We start from the raw sequence: 24,401 nt of genomic DNA, 5'->3' as shown, positions 1-24,401 counted from the left end.
GGAGTCAGTTACAGTAAACTGGTGTCAATGTCGCATGTTAAGGCGGCTTTTTGTTTCTGCAGTTATATGTTTGAATAAAAGTGCAATTGTGTTATTCTTGTGAAAATGTTTCTTTGCTATTTGGACTTCAGGCTTCATACATTATATAGTTTATGCCTACATTTTGTCATCTACTACTAGAATATAAAAAAGTTTCTGTTTTAACAATGTGTTGACACAGATTACTGTAGAAACGGAACAGACATGAAATGCGTGTGTTCCAAACAACGATCTATTATTTCCACTCTAAAACTCCACTTCACTCCCAGATACTCAATCAAGGCATGAGCTGAGAGAAGTTCGTGCACGTTCTAAATTGGTGGGGGATGGAATAGCCGGCTGCTCTAGCTTCTCTTTATCAGCACATTTAGAGACAAAGGCGCTGCGGAGAGGTGTGAAGGGATTTAAGAAGCAGTTTAAGGTGGGACGGAATTACGAGTTTTTTCGTTGGCTCTGGTAATTTTAGTGTTAAGGCACTTAATTGATAATCCAGGTGTTGGGGTATCTCGTGAAGCATCAAGGGCCATGAAAAAATGACACACAATCAACAATTGAGGGGTTTTGGGGATTGGAGACCCCCATGAAGCAGCAGGTTCCGGCACACCCCTAAGTACAGTCAACAAGCTTTCTCCCCCATAACACCTGCACTGCCATTCAACAACAACAACAATATTTATTTCTATAGCACATTTTCATACAAACAGTAGCTCAAAGTGCTTTACATAATAAAGAATAGAAAAATAAAAGACACAATAAGAAAATAAAATAAGTCAACATTAATTAACATCGAATAAGAGTAAGGTTCAATGGCCGGGGGGACAGAAAAAACAAAAAAAACTCCAAACGGCTGGAGAAAAAATAAATATAAAAACATAAAATCTGTAGATTTAATAAAATAAATAAAATTTAATAAAATAAAATAAAATCAGACAGCACAGTTGAAATTGCTGTGATGCCACCAGGACTGCCAGCTAGTGAGATGGGCTGAGTGTAAGCCGCAGGTGTTGCCCTCCCCTGGTAAAAATGTCAAACCTCAATATCAGTGGTGTTTCACAATCGGGGCTTGCACAGAAATCAATACTACACCTCACCCTTTTCTACACACCGTAGCAACATCTAAATTGAATTGTTTTAAAAAAAGTTAATCGCCTTTATGACGCTCCATCTGCAACAAGGAAGCCACAAGTAAGCATAAAGTATTTCTGAGGCTCATTAAGAATTCTGCTCACACTACTTCATTCTTTTCATCTTATACAACAGGAACACTAATACTACAAATGATGGCACACTACAAGACTCCCTCTTCCCAATTGGGATCCTGCTGAACCAACAGCATCAATGGTTATGACCAAGATGAGCTGACAAATGAGGACGATTCACACATGACGCCAGGGGATGGTAGAAAAAGTGCCATAGTGCTTTTATTACAAAACAGGCAAAAACAAAAGTAAAACCAAAAGTGTCCATTGTGCAGTGTTCTAAAAAACAGTACATAAATCCATAAAAACCCAGTGAAACATGGGGATAAAATTCAATAAATAAATCCGTTAAAAATCAGAAGTTACAATGCAGCCTCTCTCCTCACGATCTCAGGACACCTTCTCTTTCTCCCTGGCTCACCCATTGCTCGCATAGCCAGCAGAGACTCAGCAGCCACAAACTTCTTTCTGCCAACGCCCATCATGGCTACCTCTAGACCTCACAGCCAGACTGTCCGAGTTTGGCACTCCTCCCATCTTCCTTCATGCTCACTTGGTTGCACCTTGGAAGCCTTGGGAAGGCACCTGACTTGCTTGCCCCACTCCACCTGAATATTCAGTGGGGTGAACTAGCCCCTAGAGTGTCACAATAAACGCTCGTACTGCCTCCTCCATACAGGTGGTCAGATTGTCCCTCCAAGACTGCTATGATGGACAGCTGGGTCTCATGCCCGGCCAGGATACCCTGCGGCATGTGTTCCGGGGGAGCCACCATGGACAGCTCAATACCTCCCCCGGGACACTTGGTGGCAACCTCCTTGACCGATGTTCATTTCCCAGTCTCCCACTTGGCTCCATGGGACATGGAGTCCTCCACAGCCTGGTTGGTAGATGGGGTGGCCGCTAGGGGGTGCTGCCGAGACTCAAGAACTCGGCTGGACGAATCATCAGCCCGGGTTGAACTATAAAACGGGCTAGCCTCCACCTCTAAGGGGCCAGAATCGGGAGGAAGAGGACGAGGTTGCCTGAGAGGAGTGGTGGTGCAAGGTGGAGAGTTGTTGTTGGTGTGCTTAAAATGCTTTTGGGACTGTGTATTGCCTGTGGGTCACAGGGAAGACGTGCACCCACGAGTGAAGAAAAATTAAAGCCTGTGTGATTTTTACACATGCCTCTGCGTCAGTCTGTGCCGGGTCAGGTGCTATATAGTGCCTTTATCACACTGCCTTTCACATCTTTTCTTTTCTTTTCTCCCTTGTCCTTTTCTTTCCCTCCATCTCCCTTTTGCCGGCCCGTATATATCCCCGTCTCCATGACCGCAGCGCCCTAAATCACACGCCGCAGGAAACCAATGAAAGCAATTGAGAATGACTGCACCCTCACGTGCAGGTGCAACTCTCCCCAATTACCCCATTAACTCCCCGCGGTCGTGCAATCGCGCCCACAGAGACTGACATAGCTTTATGGATTTAAAACTAGCCATATATTTTTGAAGCTGCGAACCCGCTATACCACACATGATAAAGTCAGACAATGCACATCACTCAATTTTGGTGAATCCCTGCCTCTTTGTCACATCTCTGATATGCCATCTCACACCCCAGGTTGGGAACCCCTGTTGTGGATAGAAGCTCATATGCTATAAGTATTAATTTAGATCTAATTAGAAAAAGAAAGAGACAAAAGGTGTGTAAAAACTGCACACATTCCCTAAATGACGTCTGTGCAACTTAGCTTTTATCATACTAGGTGGTTCATTTCACATAAAAATGGCATTGCACACTCTTGAAAAAGCATTTGTTTTCAGATCATTTTAAATGAACAACTAAATACTATTTTAAGGGCATTTTTTGGGGTAGGAGCTTGATACCCTATGTGGGTCTAATATGTAGTTAGATCTGTTGGCTGAAGTGGTAGTAGAGATACCGCAAAAGGAAAGAAAAGTGTAGGAAGGTCAGGTGGCTTATGGAAATTAGTAAGCAGATTAGTAATAGTCTTGATTTCATAATGTCTTTCTAAAGCATGTTATTTACAGTATACAGAATAGGAGAGTTTTACAGATATTTGTAAGAGATGTTTGCAAGAGAATGAGAGATCCATTGTTATTCCCAAAAAAGCTCTGATGGGAGACTGCGGGACAGGGGGCTACTCAAAGGAAACTGAAGATAATGTGGAGGTGTTAACTGTCTGCTCCACTGATTTGCTTTGCTTAGATTTATAGATTTTTAATGTGCCTTTGTAACTTGTTGATGAACTGCTGCATCGAACAAGTATGACTTTTGATATTTTTTGTATTTGTTTTACTTATAGACAGTGAAACTGTTCAGTTGTCAGATGACAGTGCCTCTTCTGATCACACTTTAGATTGCATTATGTCAAAGGTACGTATACAATAATTGATTCTTATTCAAGTTGTCAGAATGATGTCCAGGAATTTAACAGCTTTAGCCTTATTCCTATCGCAGCAAAGATAACGTGTTACATGACATGCTGTGGTAATTTGATTTCACAAGATTCAACGTGAATTAATACTCCAGTTTAGCATTGTACTGAATAATAAAAAAAAAGAAAAGATATATAGAGTATATACAGTATGAAGGAAGCATACAGAATTTATGTTTATAATCCTGTTTTGTTTTGTTTCTACAGTAGATATATAGTAGCTAATGATGTACTGTACAGATGCATGGGAAAAATGGTATATAAATAAAATGTATTATGATTATTATTGATTTTTTTGTTTCTCCATATATAATAATATAGTTTTATTTGATGCATTTAATTACTACGGGTAAGAATCTGTGCCAGTTGAAGCCCATTTGTAGCCCTACATGGGGTTGATGGGCATTGCCCCTTGTTGGTGGGTAGATGGGGTTGTCTCCCTTGGTATCTAGAGTGTCCTTAAATAACAGAAACAGTGCCCCTATGTGCATATACTGAGGATTTTTATGTTGGCACGCGACGTTTGGTGTATGGTGTGTACACACTTCCACTTTTGTAAACAGCGCCCAGCAGCTAGTGGTACCCACTCAATATCATAAAAGTTCAATGACCATCTCCTGGGGTTTACTTTCATTAACACTTACCTTCAGAAAGAGAAACACAAACACAAGTGGGACCCCTTTGTGTACATAAACCGGGCATTATTATTCTACTTCCCTGACCCTAGGTGGGCATTGGTCACCCACTGTGTCTGAAGCACGTGTACCTTCAATAGCAGTAACGGCTCCACTTTGTGCATATACTGTAGACTATAAGGAGTGCATGCCCCTTGGTGTGCAGAGCATGTACACTTTTACTTTCATAAATGGTGCCAAATCCGAATAGCCAGAGCTTGATGACCTGTAGCCCTCAGGTTTACTTTAATTAAGGTGTGCCTTCAGAGACACAAGTGGCAACCCTTTATGTACATATTGTGGACATTATTATTATCCATCCTTCCATCCATCCATTATCCAACCCGCTATATTATAACACAGGATCACGGGCGTCTGCTGGAGCCAATCCCAGCCAACACAGGGCGCAAGGCAGGATCACACCCCGGACACACACACAGCACACCACACACAGTAGAGACAATTAAGAATCACCAATACACCTATCCTGGATGTCTTTGGACCGTGGGAGGAAACCGGAGCACCCCGGAGGAAACCCACGCAGGGAGGACCCAGGAAGCGAACCCAGGTCTCCTTACTGCAAGGCAGCAGCGCTACAACTGTGCCACCGTGCCACCTTAATGGCCTTCAGTTTTGTTTTAATTCTCCCCTACACTATGACCTCTAGGTGGTCCAGAATGTGTCACAGAACTGAGCTTGTCCTTCAAATTAGCTTGTTGATTCGGTGGGCCTCTTTTGAAGTGATGTTAATAGCCCAGCACACCACAGCGTAGAAAATCTCCTTGGCCATCATAAAGTTATAGAAGATGTGAAGGATGCCCCCCACAGTCCACATTGATTTCGCAGATCAGTCGTGACCTACACATTGTTACCTGAATAACTCTTTTCTACTCTTCAGAAAGCAGTGTTTGGCCTGCGCAGTCTCCATCCACCATGCATCTTCATTGCATCTTGCTATTTAGCAGCATGCTTGTTGTTCACACTCTCAGCCATTCCCATGCTCCTTCACTGCACTTCTACAAAGGAAAGCTGCACAAGTGAATTCTTAAGGGTTTTATGAATAATCAATTCTTTGGATTTTTTTTTTTATGAACTGAGAGAATGATGAAGATGAAGACAAATCTGAAAGTTCCTTGGACCCAATGTTGTCAAAGCCCCAGTGCTCACCAGGTAAACAAGTTGATTCCTTCTTACCCTTTTATTTTGTTAAATATTTTGTAACCAATGATACAAGAAATTTAACCTCAAAAATCAAAAAATACAATTTTTGAATTTAAATAAAGTTTTAAGAATGTTTGACATCATCTACAATGCCGTTAATAATCCATATGGGTATTAATGGGTGGTAATGTAGGGAAAAAAAGAAAACAATGTGAAGTTAATGGCATTCTAAACTCAGTCTGACTGAATCTGATCAGGTCATTTATACATTGGCATGGTGGCACACTTGTAATATACTGTATGTTAAGGAATTTAATGATGAACGTGTGTCATTTCTTACATGTTGTACAGTTTTTAGCTGAAGATGTTATTACTGGTATTATGCCATCATATAAAACAATTAACAATATCTATATGAGAGGTTTCAGTTTAGATAAGTACAGTAGATAAATATGAAAGACACTATATGATAGATAGACAGAACTGTATTTGTTTCCAGGGGGAAATTTGACTTTTTACAGTAGCATTTTCAATCAAAAAATACATAAATAAATAGGTAGATAAATAAGTATATATACGCATACTCTATGGTCTGAACACACACCAATGACTAAAAAGGAATATAAATTTAGAAAGAAACATACAAAAACATTTGACTTGGGAATCCCACCAAGGGTGCCATTATACAAGCTTATTGGTGTTGGCATAAAGGACCCCCAGTCGTGTTTCTTGATGCACTTCTGCTGAATAATTAATTGGCTGAAAGTCATCAGTGTTGGTGTGTGAGAGAGAGGATGTGCGGCATTGTTCATAATGGCACTCAGTTTTGTTTTCATTCTCTTCTTCACTATGACCTCTAGGTGTACCAGAGTGTGTCCGATAACTGAGTCTGCCCTTTTATTTAGATTGTTGATTCGGTGGGCATCTCTTGAAGTGAGGTTACCAGCCCAGCACACCAAAGCATAGAAAACTGCACTGGTCATCACAGAGTTGTAGAACACATGTAGGATGTCACTAACCTCATTAAAGGAATGCAATCCCCTAAGGAAGGAGAACCTGCTCTGCTTTTTCTTCGTTAGTTCCTCTGTGATCTGAGACTGGTCAAATCTGTCACTAATGTGGACCCCTTAGTACTTGTAGGAGTAGACCACCTCTACATCCACTCGTTGAATAATAACCAGACATAAGGGCTGTTTGGTGCGGTACAAGTCATTAAACCGTTCCTTGGTTTTACTGATGTTAATATGCAGACAATTCTCTTTGCATCATGAAACAAAGTTCTCTCCCATGACTCCTCTCTTCTGTCTCTCCCCCCTTATCAATACACCCCATAAGTGCAGAATCATCTGAGAATTTCTGCAAGTGACATGACCTCCTGTTATATTTGTAATCTAAGGTGTACAGAGTGAAGAGAAAAGGAGACAGGCCTGTTTCCTTGTGGTGCTCCATTGTTGCTCACATCTGTATCAGACACAGCAGTCCTTGGGTCTCACAAAATGCGGTCTTCCTGACAGACAGTTCATTATCCAGGACACCACAGGGTCATCCCCCTGTATATGTCTGACTTTACCCCTTAACAGGGATTGGTGGATGGTAATGAAGGCACTGGAGAAATCAAAAAACATCATCCTCACAGTGGTGCCAGCTTGTCCAGGTGAGAATAAGCCTTGTGGAGCAGACAGATAATTACATCAACCACTCCAGTCTTTGTCTGATAGGCAAACTGCAGTGGGTCCCTCTAGGGAAGTGCCTTTCACTCTATCTATCTATCTATCTATCTATCTATCTATCTATCTATCTATCTATCTATCTATCTATCTATCTATCTATCTATCTATCTATCTATCTATCTATCTATCTATCTATCTATCTATCCAAATTCCGCCCAGGAATTAATAAAGTTCTCTCTACTTCATGCCACTGTTGATTTCTCTGTCACTTAGCTTTTTATTTCTGTGCAGGAAACGAAGCAGAATTCTGGCAGCTGTGCAACAAAACTGGATGTGTGGAGAAGATCTTTTCCAAAATCAAAGATGAGCTGACAAATGTTTCCATGAAAATTACTAATCACAGTGCCAGTGACAATGGTAAGTGATGATGATTTTTGTTATGTACCGTAGTGTTATGTATTCATCTTGATTTGTAAATGTCAAAGGGTATCCTGTTATTCTTTGCATGGTAAAGGGTATGGTTGTGTGCGCATGTGTAATATAAAAAGGGGGTGTGGAGTTTAGAGCAAACAGTGCGCATGGAATGAGCGATAGAGAGACCAGTGTGTGAGAAACATATAAGCATAAGATATAAGTGTTTGCAGTTGTTTCAGTTTTGTTAAATAAAGTGTTCCTGTTGTTGTCCCCTGAGGGATTGGTTGTATTTAGATGTATACAGAAGATAAGAATATATAACAATTTTATAGTCTGTTTGGTACTGTATATATGATTTTGCAGAGTGCAAGGCAGGTGTAACAGTCTATAATCTTGTATAATGTTAATGTTTACATCCCCTGGTGAAACTGAAGAGTCGCATAGTGTGGGGTCTCCTCAGTCTGTCAGGGGAGAAGGACGGTGACAGCAGTCTGTCGCTGAAGCTGCTCCTCTGTCTGGAGATGATCCTGTTCAGTGGATGCAGTGGATTCTCAGTGATTGACAGGAGTCTGCTCAGCGCCCGTCGCTCTGCCATGGATGTCAAACTGTCCAGCTCTGTGCCTACAATAGAGCCTGCCTTTCTCACCAGTTTGTCCAGGCGTGAGGCGTCCCTCTTCTTTATGCTGCCTCCCCAGCACACCACTGTGAAGAAGTCTCTTGCCACAATCGTCTGGTAGAACATCTGCAGCATCTTATTGCAGATGTTGGAGGACGCCAGCCTTCTATGGAAGTATAGTCGGCTCTGTCCTTTCTTGCACAGAGCATTGGTATTGGTAGTCCAGTCCAATTTATCATCCAGCTACACTCCCAGGTATTTAGAGGTCTGCACCCTCTGCACACAATCAGTCACCTCTGATGATCACGGGGTCCATGAGGGGCCTGGTCCTCCTAAAGTCCACCACCAGCTCCTTGGTTTTGCTTGTGTTCAGATGTAAGTGGTTTGAGTCGCACTATTTAACAAATTCCTTGATTAGGTTCCTATACTCCTCCTCCTGCCCACTCCTGATGCAGCCCATGATAGCAGTGTCGTCAGTGAACTTTTGCATGTGGCAGGACTCCGAGTTGTATTGGAAGTCCGATGTAAGTTGGCTGAACAGGACCGGGGAAAGTACAGACCCCTGCGGCTCTCCTGTGCTGCTGACCACAATCTCAGACCTGCAGTTCCCGAGACGCACATACTGTGGTCTGTCTGTAAGATAGTCCACGATCCATGGCACCAGGTATGAATCTACTCCCATCTCTGTCAGCTTGTCACTAAGGAGCAGAGGTTGGATGGTGTTGAAGGCACTAGAGAAGTCCAGAAACATAAATCTTACAGCACCACTGCCTCTGTCCAAATGGGAGAGGGATCGGTGTAGCATATAGATGATGACATCCTCCTCTAACACCTTCTCCTGGTATGCCAACTGCAGAGGGTCGAGGGCATGACGGACCCGTGGCCTCAAGTGCTGAAGTAGCAGACCACTCCGTGGTCTTCATCACCTGTGATGTCAGAGCGACAGGCCAGAAGTCGTTCAGCTCACTAGGACATGATACCTTTGGGACTGGAGTGATACAAATTGTTTTCCAAAGCATCGGGACTCTCCCCTGTTCCAGGCTCAGGTTGAAGATGTGTTGTAGAGGACTCCTCAGCTCCAACGCACAGGCCTTCAGCTGTTGTGGTGATACTCCATCTGGACCCACTGCTTTGCTGGCACACAGTCTCCTCAGCTCCCTGCTTACCTGGGCTGCTGTAATTGTGGGTGGGGATGTCTCTCCTATGTTGCTATCAGCAGAAGAATGGGTGGAGGGTGCAGTACTCCGAGGTGAAAGTGGGTTAGGGTGATCAAACCTTTTAAAGAAGTTGTTCATTTGGTTTGTTCTCTCCACGTCTCTCTCGATGGTGGCACCCCGCTTCGAGCTTCTTCATCCCATCCCACACTTCCTTCATGCTGTTATTTTTCAATTTCTGCTCCAGCTTTCTCCTGTACTGCTCCTTTGCTGCCCTTAGCTGGACTCGTTCTTTCTGCACACACTTGCGCTCATGCTGATCACTGCCTTTAAAAGCCCTTAATGAAAAGGAATCTTGGTGTCATTTTTAATTCCCCCTTTCTTATTCCACCCACATAAACCACATTAAGAAACATACTTACTTTCACCTCCATAACATGTCCTGTGTTCGCTCATTCCTCTCCTTTTCTAATGCTGAAAAACTTGTCCTGGCTTTTATCACATCCCGTATCAATTACTGTAACTCCATACTGGCAGGTGTCCATTCCAATCTTAACACGTCCTAACACAAACCAGTAACAGCGAACATATATTGTACTATAATAGCCATCCTGCTTCGCCTTCACTAGCTTTCTGTATCTTACAGAATTGAATATAAAATTACATTATTAACCTATAAAGCTTTAAATGGCCTTGAACTGGACTACATCAGTGACCTTCTCCATCACTAGGCTTCTGTTCGTCTACTAAGGTCCTCTGATTGTAGCCATCTTGTTGTGCCCCACACTAACCTGCACTCTGTTAGTGATGGGGCCTTCAGCTGTAGAGCACCCAGACTTTGGAATGACCTCCCGAAATTAATGAAATCCGTTGACTCCATTCATTCATTCGGAGTGGTGGCTCTGAGGCTAAGGTTACCAGTTTGACTCCCGTAAATGCCAAAAAGGACTCTCCTCTGTTTGGCCCTTGAGCAAGGCCCTTAACCTTCAATTGCTGAGTGCTTTGAGTCGTGAGAAAAGCACTATATAAATGGAAAGAATTATTATTATTATTAAAAAAACAACTGAAAACTCATCTGCTCAGGAAGGCTTTTAATTTAACCTGACATTCTGCCCCTCTTTCAGTTTACCTTTCTCTCCAGATGTTAAGGATAATATGTGTGCATGTGCGTTATATCTCAAATTCTGTTATTTTTTCAGGATTTTCTTTTAGTAATGAACTTAGTAATTTACTCTGGTTTATTGTCTTTTATTCTAATGCTTTGCATCTCCTGTATTTATCTGTTTAGTGTTCTATGCAGAAATATTTGTACCCAATGTTACGCATACCCTGCTTTTTAAATTAGCATGGGAAAGGTGATATTTAAATAAAATGTATTATTATTATTATTATTATTATTATTATTATTATTATTGTTATTGTTGCCAAGATAATAAGTACAGATTACAATTCCAATGTCTTGGATGCCTATGGCAAATAAAATGTACAGTTACAATCCCTGCACTAAGCATGTCGTAAGCTGTTCAATTGAAATGTTTTTAAATAATGCTCCACACTACTTAATACAATTCTGATCATTCAGCATTTTGAACCATTAATCTTCTAATAACTGATGAGATTTGGTTTGCAGTGAACACTTTCCAGATGTTGCACGCCATCTTTCCTGGCATTTCCGTGTAGCTTCTGGAATGTCCAGGAAGCATATCATTGTCTTGATTTTATTTCCCTCAAGAATTTTTAAAGTTAGCTCCTTTTTGCGTAGTCAGTTGTACTTGACTCTTAACCATTTGTATTTTGTTCTTTCCTTAGATTATAAATTTGCCTTTGCAGTGACGATGGCCTCTGGTCTTCTTTTGCAGATCATGTCGGAAAATGAAGCAGGTAGCGTCAGATTTCTTCTTAATTACCCATCTAATTCTAAAATATTTTATGTTCAAACGTCTCAACATTAAGTGAAAGTCACATATAAGCAATAAAACTCCTCTTGTATTTTTTTTCTCACAATGTCACAATTGAAGTGCGTTTGTCTGACGTCCGAGGTTCGATCCTCAATGAGGGGTGCAGTGGAGTGTGTACGCCTGATGAGCCCAAAATAGGGCGAAACATGTGTAGCGTACTCTGCATTATTTGACAGTTAGCTACGACATTCTATGATCTGCTTCTCACAACTGAGAGGGCACCCGTGGCGGATGTTTGCCGACTTGCAGACCAGCCACACGCGTTACCTGGTAGGTAACCACCCATACAATTAGATTGTGATTCAGACTTCGAATGCTATGTGTGTGTGTGTAAATATACAGTATATATATATATATATATATATATATATACAGTATATATATATATATATATATATATACCCAACCCAGCGTACCATATGCCGCATAATCAGGCCGGTTTTTAATAATTTTTAAAAAATCGGTAATGTAATAAATCAGCAAGAAAAGCAACATTGTAACAATGCACGGAACGAACCAACACACAATCGTCTGTGCAGCGCTGAGCGGCGCAGAAGGTGGAACGGGAGGAGAGGAGAAGGACGTCCACTCGCTCCCTCCGTCATGCTAGTCTGCTGATTTCTCGTCCAGTATACACTGCCTGCTCATGTGCCCACCTCCAACTCGCCACTCAAGTCGTTGTCGTCTTTGTACAGTCCAGACGCATCTGTGACTCACGTAGACGTTTCATTGCTCTGTGTGGTTTTGGCTGCTTTTCTATATATAATCCACCAAGACACCCGACCACGGTGGGAGGGGGGTGTGTACAAAGTGCAGGAGTATCTAAGAAGACGCATGTTTGTTGCAAATGCGAATTGCTGTATGTAGCGTGTAAAACAGTTTACAGAGTTGTAACCGAAAACTCGGTTTTTAAAGACTGCTCACTTCACTGTGTATATGACTGTAGGTGAATGAAAAGATCCAACTCTGGAGAGGGCAACATACAATACAGCGTTTTACACGCTGCATACAGCAATTCACATTCGCGACAAATTGTTTTACACGCTGCATACAGCGATTTACATCCGTGACAAACATGCCTCTTCTTAGGTAGTCCTGTCGCGTCCACCCTCGTTCTCGAAGCATACACCCCGCCTGGTCATGTGGTTCCTCTGTGTGAGCCGGTCAGGCACAGAGAAGGTCAGCTGCCGAGAGAGCGTCTCGACTGTTACAGGGCCTGCATTGGTGAAGCAGGTGAGACGGTAATGAAACAGAGGCACAGTGCTTATTGGTTTTTAAAGACTGCCTCCTTCATTGGGTTTTAACCAATGCACGGAACGAACCAACACACAATCGTCCGTGCGGCGCTCAGGCGTGGATAGAGGAACGGGATGAGAGGAGAAGGACGTCCACTCCGCTCCCTCCGTCATGCTAGTCTGCTGATTTCTCGTTCAGTATGCACTGCCTGCTCATGTGCCCACCTCCAAGTCGTCACTCTAGTCATCATCTTTGTACAGTCCAGATGCACCTGTGACTCACGTAGACTTTTCATTGCTCTGTGCGGTTTTGGCTGCCTTTCTATATATAATCCACCAAGACACCCGACCACGGTAGTAGTGAGGTGGGAGGGGGGTGTGTACAAAGTGCAGGAGCATCTAAGAAGAGGCATGTTTGTCGCAGATGCGAATTGCTGTATGTAGCGTGTAAAACAGTTTGCTATGGTGCATGCGATCATGCGTCGTAACCGAAAACTCGTTTTTTACAGACTGCTCACTTCATTGCGTTTTAACCTCAGTTGTAAAGGAATGTTTTAAGGATCCCATGGGATACCTCTCACAAACAGTTTTACACGCTGCATATGGCGATTCGCCTCCAGGAGAAACATGCCTCTATTAACAGTCAACGTGGGTCGGAGCTGCATGTGACCTCTACAACAGACGAATATAAATGATGCCGGTTTTTCTGTGTTGTCGCATCCGAGTTGGTGGGCGTGGCTCTGTGAGTTGTCGTCGTATCCAATGGTCTTGGAGTTAGTGGGCGTGGCTCCTTCCTGCATGCGCCATAGGTGTCTTACTTGTCGGCGGCTTAGTGAATCCACGCCCCTTCCGGCGTGCTTTCCATGGTTGTCTTGCCTTAGTGAATTATATATATAGATTTTTAGTGTAGGTAGGTCATTTCTACCTGGTCATTTTAAAAGTAGCTCGCCTTCCGAAAAAGTGTGGGCATCCCTGATCTAGAATGGCAGATGAAATTTAAAGTCAGTAAATGTAATGTGTTACGTAAGTAACAATGTTACTTTTGAATACACAATGGGAGGTCCGAAAATTGAAAGTACACCTTATGAGAAGGATTTAGGAGTCATAGTGGACTCTAAACTTCCTGACAGTGTTCAGAAGCCATTAAGAAGGCTAAGAGAATGTCAGGTTATATAGAGCCCTGATGTGTGCAGTCACAGGAGGTTCTGCTCAAGCTTTATAACACACTGGTGAGGCCTCATCTGGAGTCCTGTGTGCAGTTTTGGTCTCCAGGCTACAAAAAAGGACATAAAAGCGTTCTGTATTCTAGGGCTATAGGGGATGATTAAAAGAGCTAAGCCTTTCTAATTTAGGCAAAAGAAGATTAAGAGGACACTTGATTGAGGTGTTTAAAATTATGAAGAGAATTAATCCAATGGATCAAGACTGTGACTTTAAAGAACACGGGGACACAGCTGGTAACTTGTTATGGATACATTTCGCACAATTAGGAAGTTTTGCTTCACACAGAGAACCACAGACACATGGAATAAGTGAGAAAGTAGTGTGATAGATGTTAGAGTTTTATAGGGACCTTTAAATCTTGACTTGATGTTATTTTGGAGAAATTAAGAAGATAGAACTGGTGAGTTTTGTTAGGCTGAGTGGCCTGTTCTCATCTGGCTCTCTTGCAAAATTGCAGAATTGACTTAGATGTACCCCAAAACTCTTATAGCAGATAAAGGATTTGGGCAGCAAGGGATCATTAAGAATTGCATTCCATGCAACCCACTCAACTCACATGACAAAGAATTTCTGCTCAACGTTGGAAGTAATCCTTTTTTCCTAAGCTTCAAATTATAAATATCATATCCAATTTATTCATCTTAATCCTCTGTTCTCTTTTACTTTGTGTGTTTTATGATCTCCTACAAAGCACCTATTGCTTTCCATGATACGTGCTCAACTCTTATGATAATTTTTCTGCACCAAGTTACAATCTTTCTTGAATGGCAACTCTGAAGTCGGCTGAAATCTTTGTTTGATTTTTTTTTCCCCCTAAAGTTTCCCTAATGTGCTGCTCTTCACAAGATGTTCCTCATTTCTTCTGTATCTCCAAACAGAGACTGAAGCAAAACTGGAAAGCCTGCAGGCCCAGCAGAACCTATTGACTCAAGCAAAATCTGCAATGCAGGAAGTGAAGACAAAGATGGACCAATGGCACACTTAACAGCGGCCTTAGTCTAGCTGGAGTTGTAGACACACAATTGTACATGTAATGGAATTCCGATCAGTACTTCTCATCTTCGTGTTCTGTTTTCCTTATCCCACTAGGCGTATGTCTGCACTCTTACACCATCAGAGGGCTCTTGGCTGTTACTTTATCTCGTTTCTGTTGGCCTTTCATCTTCACAGACTTTGTAATTTACCTCATCTTGTGTGGTTGCTTTGTAGTGGAGGGCCATTTTTGCCTCTGTTGTTGTCCTAATGCCATTTTGGTCATGCATCAGATTCTCTGGAATGGCTACACTTAAAAACTCATGGAATGTATTTATCCCGGGGCATTTCACTTCATTAGCTTTCCCATGCAATTCTGTTGGGTTGTATTTGGCTTAGTTCATTGCACATGTGCTACTCCTAAAAAAGGATGCATTGCTAATTTCCTGCTGCTCAGATTTCAGCAACTCATGTCTGAAAGTTGTACAGGGGCAAAAAATAATTATGAACTTCTTGGAATGATCGAGCTTTCATAAGCTGTTATCTGATCTTCATGTAAGTCATTAGGGTAGGCAAACACAATACATTTACGCTAACACACAATCCATTCTGGTCTTTCATATGTTTATTGAACACACCCAACAACCATTAAGAGTGGGTTGTGGAAAAAGTCAGTGAACTCTTGGATTTAATAACGAGTTGAACCTCCCTTAGCAAATAAGTACTTCTGGGAGCTGCAGATCAGACCTGCAAAGCATTCAGGTGAATCTCTGAACCATTATTTCTTACAGAACTACTGTACTTCAACTCATCCATATTCTTAGGATGTCTCAGGGTCATTCCAGAGCTTCTCGACTGGGGTAAGGTCTGAACTCTAAGCCACTCCAAACAAATTGATTTCCTTTTTTTGAATCCATTTTATAGTAGATTTACTTCGATGTTTATGATCGGTGCCCTGCTGCATCACCCAACTTCAGGTTGTGGACCTCCACCCTGATATTACCCTGTCGGATACCTTGATGAATTCCTAAGTTCTTTCTCCCCTCAATCATGACAAAGCTGTCCAGGCCCTGAGGGAGAGAGAGGCTACTGAATAGAAAGTTACGTGTTGTCTACTTAGAATGCATTTAAAGTAATTTGTGATTTATTCAGTTAGAAATGGACCAGGAGAGCAAATGTCAGTTTTTGAAAATCTCAAGGTTTAAATAGTCTGGTAAAGGTGACACTTGCACCAGCCAGTGGTGGACCTTAATTTTTGAGGCCTTGAAGATTGAACTGTTATGGGGACCCTTCACAACCAGCAATGAGATCTGGGTAACCACTGCTATCTTCTTCAATGGGGGTTTTCTATGACAGGTCACTACTGTCAATGAGTGGATGCTAGGGGTCACTGTTGCCCCATGAATCCCAACGGGCAGATGCAGACACTGGTTTAAAAGCACCAAGAAGTATTTTAATTTTCTTCAATATAGTGCCTCTAAAGCACCACATCCACCACAATACACAAAGAATCAATCATACAATAAACCAATCCTTCACTCCCAGCAGCTCTGTCACACTCCCTCCCAACTCCGGCTCAGCTTGCTGAGTCTCCCATAGTCCTTTATATAGTCCTTGACCCAGAAGCGCTCCTGTCCTTCTGACCATGTGATTCCATAGCACTTCCGAGTCAGATAAAGGCTTATATTTTTCTTCAGCCCGGAAGTACTTCTGTTTCTCCGTCCTTGTGACTTGGGAGTACTTCCGGGCTAACGGGAAAATAAAATCTCCGTGTCTTCCTGCAGCATCCCATGATGGCACCCATGGCACCCAGCTGGGCGGTGAAGCCAAACTCCATCTCTCATGGTGCCCTGCAGGAAGAAGCTGCAGGGAAGATGCCATCTAGCATCTTGGATGTGTCAGCTGGGATGAGCTGCCGGCTGTCTATCACACTACTAATACAAATTTTATTTTTCTTGATACTTGAACCTTTTAATTTTTATTATAAGGATTATTTTGTATTGAATTATACTTTATTATCATTTTTTAAAACCTCATCTTATACAGTAGACACTCAAAATTTTTAAGTAGTATGGACTAAGGTTACTTCAGGGGCCCTTCCAGGATTAGGGATCCTGAAGCTAAAGCTTAATTATTTTCATAGTAGATCCACCCTTGGCACCTGGAACACCAATGTTCAAAAGAGTTTGGACAATGCCCTCCATTAATGGTTAATTCCTTATTAAATGCATCTTTATAGACAACACAGGTCATAAATAATAAATGCCATATTGTATTGTATATTCCGAAAGGCAAGAAGCTGGCTTTGCTTTTCACCCATCGTTTCACCTTGCAGGATTACATTTTTCATGTACAATTTGAGTTTGAAGTCACAGTATAGCATCACAAAATTCAGGAAAAGTTCAGTATGAAAAGGACAAGGTCGATATCATGTCCCTAATGACATGCAGGATTAGTGATTAATTAAAAGTGGAGGACAGAAAATGTAGCTCTTCAATTGAATTTGAATGAATTTTAGGAATAAAGCAACAGCAAAAGTTATATGGTGAGCTCCCACTAGAGGTTTAGTGGGTCCAGTGTCTTTAGTGTAACAATTTATTTTCCTTCAAACAGACAGGAGGAGGAGGGAAGGAGGTTAGGAGCGGGCACTGACACAGCGCATTGCCGCACCCACCACACAACAAATGAACTCAGGATCCAGATTAGGACCCGAGAGCAGCCATGCAATGGGCGACACCTCAGCACCACACCAGTTCAGATAGAGTGGAACAATGTGAGGTTTTTTATGGTGGCCGGAGTGCCAATTCTGCCACCAACCCTCACGTTTTTCCCTGCAGGTTGGAGGGCCTACAAGCAGGGATAGATGCAGATTAACGTCATACCCAGGATGGAGCAATTGCAGGTTAAGGACCTTGCTCAAGGGGCCAACAGAGCAGAGTCCCTTTTGGCATTTATGGGATTTGAACCGACAACCTTCTGATTGCCAGTGCAGATCCCTAGCCACAGAGCAGATGGAACTTTATTTGTCCACAGGGGGATATCTGGGTTTTTACAGAAGCTCTTTAAATGATTAAAGACATAGATAAGTAAGTAAATAAATATGCACACATACTTTGGTCTGAACGCACACTGGAATGACTATAAAGCAAGAAAATTCAAAAGAAAGAAAAGTTTTCACTTGGCTGTCACAGTCACATTGAGGCATCTGGATGACATATTGGAGCAGCTTAGCTATTATCTAAACAAGCAGGCTTGATGGACTGATGGGCTCTTCTCGTTTGTCAGATTTCTTATGTTTCTTATGTATGTGTATTGCTGTTGGTATAAAGGACACCCATAACATTTCCTGACACACTTCTGAAGAATTATTCACTGACTGTAGGTCCTCAGTATTCGTGTGTCAGAGAGAGAATTGTGAGCTGCAGGTCCACTCCAGGTTCCCTCTTCACATTTGGGTGCCTCTCGAACCCAACATGGTCTAAAGTTATGACCGAATGAGCTGGCTTATGGGGACAAATCACACATTGAACAAGAGGAAGGTGTAAAAAGTGTTCTGTGCTTTTATGAAAACAAAAATCAAAACATAACCAAAAACAGTGTCCACAGTGCAGTGCTTCAAAAATGTCCATAAATAGATAATCCATAAAAACAAGTGCATAGTGGGAGATAAAAATGCAATAAATAAATCCATTAAAAGTAGAGGTTAAAAATGTAGTCATTGGCTCCTTCAGATCCAAGCAAACCTCCTTCTTCATCTCCCCGGCTCACGCATAACTCGACCAGCCAGAAGAGTCTCATCAGCCATGAACTTCATAACCCCGACCCTCATCATGGCTGCCTCCAAACCATGCACCCAGACCGTCCGAGGTCGGCATTCCTCCCGTCATCCTTCACGCACCCGCTGTCATAACTTGGATTCCTGGGGAGGTCATCCGCCATGCTTGCCTCACTCCTCGCCATTGATCAATGGGGCGAACCAGCCCCTTGAGCACGACAACCTACGCTCATTTATGGGGCTCCTGTTCATGCTGCCTTTCCCCTGTATGTGGCCTGATCGTTTTCACCGAGACTTCTATTTAGTCACCTTTTAACCTCAGTTCCTTTTTTCATTCCTTTCCATCTTCCCCATTTCTCCCCACCTCACACTCACGCTTCTCATTTTATATGTGAGGACGTGGCACAGGTGTGGCGATTAGCAGCTCCCGGCATCAATTACAGGCATGGACGATTCCTCACCTCTGCACTTAAGGCCTTGTTCACACAGGCGTTAAAATCGAGCGTTTTTTTTGCGTTCGTAGCGTCCGGTGAGCGCGGATCAAGCGCCGAGTGTTTTCAACACGTAGGAGTCAATGAGAGTGTTCACACGGGCTTTGGTGACGTGCGTTTGTCCGGCAGCGCGTTTATACGGCATCAAAAAAACGTTGCATGCAGCTTTTTCTTGGAGTTCAAAACCCAACGAACGCAAGGAAACCGCTTTTAGTTCGTTTTCTGCGCGTTTATTTTACTCTTCGGAGGACCGGATATACAGTATATAAGTTTACACATGTTGCATATGAAAAAATATTAATATTTTTATGTTTTCATATACAACATATATATTTTCATATTGTTTATTTTATTATATTGTCTCATGTAATTTGTAAACCATGAACCTATTAATTTATGTTCTAACATAATATTTGATAACGATTATGTAGGGAGGGCAATCCAGTGCATAACACCGGTGTAAGCGCACACTTTCGACTACTGTTTCCTCACCTCAAAGTGACAAGTAGTCTCTCTTCGGGGCTAACACCAAGTCGCATATTGGTTGATCGGCGTGCAATGTGGCATTGCACCAGCTGCAGCAGACAATCAAAAGTGGAAACCGACATCCGACAGTAATTAAAAAACTTGCGGAAATTTTCGCATTTCTTCATAAAGCACAAAAAAACTTCCTTTAACCCAGTGTTTCTCAAATAGTGGGGCGCGCCCTCGTGGCTCCGTAAAGGGGGTCGCGTTTGACCTCGGGGAACATGCTTTTTTATTTTTCTTTTACATTTTTTTTGAATTTAGAATGCACTTTAAATCTTTTCTGTTACATTTAATAAAGCTATTCTTTGTTGTAAATTGGTCCATATTTCTTTCTTTTTTTATTCTCTTATACGTTAATAAGGATACAGTGTTATGCAGAGGTGTACTTATAACAATTTTATAGACAAATGATACTATTTATAGTCGCGCGAGATGTTTTCTTCTTCCTAGGGGGGGCATGACAGAAAATAATTGAGAAGCACTGCTTTAACCCGACGTTGTGCAGTCAGAGGATGAACCCAGTAGCGGCGGCGATTTTTCTCTCCCTACGCCGTATTACGAGTATTTTTAAAACAAGAAGATTAATATCTAACATAGCAAAATGGTCCATATTGAAAGGAGGCACCTCAAATAAAACGACAAGGGCTTTTATATCCAGTTCCCGACACTGCCTCCACAGGTTAACACACAAACTACAATTTGGGCTGCAGGCTGGCGTTAGACAGAGACAAACGAACGTCGGTGTAGAAGTCAATCGATCGCCACCACAAAATGCAACATAAACGTCTAGGACGTTCAGAGCAAGTTCGTTTATCCAAAAACTTAACGCCCGTGTGAACAAGGCCTTATTGAGGAAACTCCTGCACCACATTGCACCCAGGAACCACTCCAGCCACATTACCATGCCCCCTCCTTAAGCCACGAGTACGACGATTATTTATTTTATAAGGCAATGAGCCGCAGACCTCACCTTACCACAAGAATGTGCAGCATTGTTCAAAATGACACTCAGTTTTGTTTTAATTCTTACCTTTGCTATGACCTCCAGGGGGTCCAGAGTGTGTCCTATAACTGCACCTCACTCCTTGACCAGTCTTGTTGATTTGGTTGTCCTCTCTCTGGTGTTATCACCCCATTGCACTGGTTATCGCAGAGTGAAATGAATGTCGGCTGCCTAACATACATCCATTCATGCTATCCAGTGAATATTTTTCTCATTTGACAAATTTCACAGAGAGCACAAGGACTTTTTGTTTTTATATAAATCTATGTATCACTCAAAACATGCTTTAAATATTTAATCATGACATGTTGATATTATTTTTAAAAATTATACATTTATTAGTTCTCGCAAATGCAAAAATTGTTATTGTTACATTTAACAGTTTTTTTAATGTAATGGAAATAAAATGTCAAACCTGATTGCCTAATTTTGAATGGGGACCTTTTGGTAGGGCGACACGTCAGATCTGATTGTGTCAATGACCGAATGTTTCACAACTTAAGCCACAAGTGGGTGCAAATGATTTGTGTAATGTGCCAAGCAGGGGACACAATTTTACCGTTGAACAAAAGTTCCCAAAATATACCAATCGGCCACATCCCTCTGCCTAATATTGTGTAGGCCCCCGTTGTGCCCATTAACGCATGGACTCCACAAGACCTCCAAGATATTAGCAGCAGATCTTTTAAATTTTACAAGTTGCGAGGTGGGGCCTCCATGGATCGGAGTTGATTTTCCAGATTCCAGATTGAGATCTGGGCAATTTGGAGGTCAAGTCAACGTCTTGAACTCTTTGTCATGTTCCTCAAATTATTCCTGAACAATGTCTGCAGTGTGGTGGGGCGCAATATCCTGCAGAAAGAGGTCACTGCCATTATGGAATACCTTTGCCATGAAGAGATTTATGTGGTTTGCAACAATCTTTAGGTAGGTGGGTCGTGTCAAAGTAATATCCACATGAATGCCAAGAACCAAGTCTTTCCAGTAGAACATTGCCCAAGGCATCACACTGCCTCCACTGGCTTGCCTTCTTCTCACTGTGCATCCTGATTTTATCTTTTCCACTGGTAAATGATGCGTAACCATCCACATGATCTGAGAGTAAAATGTGATTCATCAAACCAGGCCACCTTCTTCCATTGCTCCATGGTCCAGTTCTGGTGTTCACTTGCCAATTGTAGACACTTTTGGCAGTGGACAGGGGTCTATCTATCCTGTCTGTGGCTACACAACCTAATATGCAGCAAGCTGCGATGCAAACTGTGTGATTTAATTCCTTTCTGTCATGACCAGAATTAAGTTTTTCAACAATGTTTGTGACAGTAGCTCTTCGGTTGAATCAGAACAGATGGGCTAGCCATCTCTCTCCACCCACATCAATGAGCTTTGAGCACCCGTGGCCCTGTTGCCAAATCCCTGGTTGTCCATTCTTAGACCAGTTTTGGTAGGTACTGGCCACTGCATACCAGGAGCACCCTACAAACCTGTTGTTATGCTCTGATCCAGTCTCCTAGCCATCACAATTTGGCCCTGGTAAAAGTCACATAGATCCTTCTGCTTGCCCATTTTTCCTGCTTCCAACACATCACCTTCAAGAACTGACATTTCACCTGCTGCCTAATATATCCCACTCCATGAAGGATGCAATTGTGACAAGATAATCATGTATGTTGTGGCAGGTTTGTGTAAGTGTGTTCATATAATGAGTAATATGTACTGTGATGGATGGTCGGGACTCTTGCCCGGCAGGGACGTCCCTGTAGCGGAAGGATCGGAGGAGAGACAGTGTTCTGGGCACTACCAGTCCCTGGACACTAGAGGGATAGCATCCCTGGCTTGCTGTATGGCCATGGATTTGGATCTTAAAAGCTTCACCCTGCTGGGGCCCAAGGGTGCCTGGAGATCTGCGGAGCCCTTAATTGCAGCATCTCTGCCATACCCGGAAGTGCTGCTGGAACTAGAACTGGGTCAACGAGCACCTGGAGCACTTCTGGGTGCCTTATAAAAGGAGCCAGCAGCCACTACTCCGGAGGCCAGAGTCCAGTGAAAAAAAGGACCAAGCCTGCTGGAGGAGGAGTGGTGGTAAGAAAAGGACTGTGTGGAAGGTAGGAAGGAAAGAAGGAAGGAAGAAAGAACTGTGCTGTAAGTGTGTGAAGCAGGGAGAAGCTGTTCCCTCATAAAAACAAAGGTGTGTTGCACCTGCATTTGTGCCCGTGCTTTCCTGTGTCAGGTAGGTTGCTGGTATGCTCCCCGGTGGTCCACAGTACATACAGTCATATGAAAAAGTTTGGGACCACCTCTCAGTCTGCATAATAATTGACTCTACTTTCAACAAAAAAGATAACAATGGTATGTGTCTTTCATTTCCTAAACATTTTCCAAACATCTGAGTACTGGGGTGTTTTCTGAGCAAAGATTTTTAGTGAAGTAGTATTTAGTATTTAGTGCAAACAATGTGGGTCCCCTTGTAATTTTGCTGATTTGAATGGCCGTCACTGCTCAATGCTGATTACTTGAAACACCAAATTGGTTGGATGAGCTCGTTAAGCCTTGAACTTCATAGACAGGTGTGTCCAATCATGAGTGGTAAAAGGTATTTAAGGTGGTCCATTGCAAGTTGTGCTTCCCTTTGACTTTCCTCTGAAGAGTGACACACAGCATGAGATCCTCAAAGCAACTCTCCAAAGATCTGAAAACAAAGATTGTTCAGTTTCCTGGTTTAGGGGAAGGCTACAAAAAGCCATCTCAGAGGTTTAAACTGTCAGTTTCAACTGTAAGGAATGGATTCAGGAAATGGAAGGCCACAGGCACAGTTGCTGTTAAACCAGCAGGTCTGGCAGGCCAAGTAAAATACAGGAGCGGCATATGAGCAGGATTGTGAGAATGGTGACAGGCAACCCACAGATCACCTCCAAAGACCTGCAAGAACATCTCGCTGCAGATGGTGTATCTGTACATCGTTCTACAATTCAGCACAATTTGCACAAAGAACATCAGTATGGCAGGGTGATAAGAAAGAAGCCCTTTCTGCACTCACGCCACAAACAGAGTCACTTGTTGTATGCCAATGCTCATTTAGACAAGCCAGAGTCATTTTGGAACAAAGTGCTTTGGACTGATGAGACAAAAATTGAGTTATTTGGTCAGAACAAAAAACACTTTGCATGGTGGAAGAAGAACACCGCATTCCAAGAAAAACACCTGCTACCTACTGTCAAATGTGGTGGAGGGTCCATCATGCTGTAGGGCTGTGTGGCCAGTTCAGGGACTGGGGTCCTTGTTAAAGTCGAGGGTCGGATGAATTCAACCCAATATCAACAAATTCTTCAGGATAATGTTCAAGCATCAGTCACAAAGCTGAAGTTATGCAGGGGTTGGATATTCCAACAAGACAATGACACAAAACACAGTTGGAAATCTACAAAGGCATTCATGCAGAGGGAGAAGTACAATGTTCTGGAATGGCCGTCACAGTCCCCTGACTTGAATATCATCGAAAAATTTATGGGATGATTTGAAGCAGGCTGTCCATGCTCGGCAGCCATCAAATTGAACTGAACTGGAGAGATTTTGTATGAAGAATGGTCAACAATACCTCCATCCAGAATCCAGACACTCATCAGAGGCTATAGGAGGACAGCGTCTGGAGGTTCAAAGGAGCAAAAGGAGGCTCAACTAAGTATTGATGTCATATCTCTGTTCGGGTGCCCACATTTATGCACCTGTCTAATTTTGTTATGATACATATTACATATTTTCTGTTAATCCAATAAACTTAATGTCACTGCTGAAATCCTACTGTTTCCATAAGGCATGTCAGATATTAAAAGGACTTTGAAAGCTCAGCCA

General features: G+C 42.5%; 1 protein-coding gene and 1 pseudogene across 2 annotated transcripts in view; one reads left to right on the top strand and one right to left on the bottom strand.

Moving 5' to 3' along the window:
• LOC120524050 (PHD finger protein 6-like) overlaps positions 1 to 15,093 on the top strand; it is a 58,198-nt gene extending 43,105 nt beyond the window's left edge. For both annotated transcript variants that reach the window (XM_039745877.1, XM_039745876.1), the window contains exons 8-12: positions 3,546 to 3,616; positions 5,452 to 5,521; positions 7,474 to 7,599; positions 11,176 to 11,247; positions 14,662 to 15,093. In XM_039745877.1, coding sequence (XP_039601811.1) covers positions 3,546 to 3,616; positions 5,452 to 5,521; positions 7,474 to 7,599; positions 11,176 to 11,247; positions 14,662 to 14,768 — 446 coding nt within the window. In that variant the 3' untranslated portion in view covers positions 14,769 to 15,093. The remainder of the gene's footprint in view (positions 1 to 3,545; positions 3,617 to 5,451; positions 5,522 to 7,473; positions 7,600 to 11,175; positions 11,248 to 14,661) is intronic.
• The window catches only part of LOC120524051, a 658,450-nt pseudogene that overhangs the window by 422,760 nt on the left and 211,289 nt on the right, over positions 1 to 24,401 (bottom strand).

The sequence above is a fragment of the Polypterus senegalus genome, chromosome 2 (genome assembly GCF_016835505.1).
Source record: "Polypterus senegalus isolate Bchr_013 chromosome 2, ASM1683550v1, whole genome shotgun sequence".
Lineage (NCBI taxonomy): Eukaryota > Metazoa > Chordata > Cladistia > Polypteriformes > Polypteridae > Polypterus > Polypterus senegalus.
The sequence above is the reverse complement of the archived record's forward strand: the minus strand, read 5'-3'. Positions and strand labels throughout refer to the sequence as shown.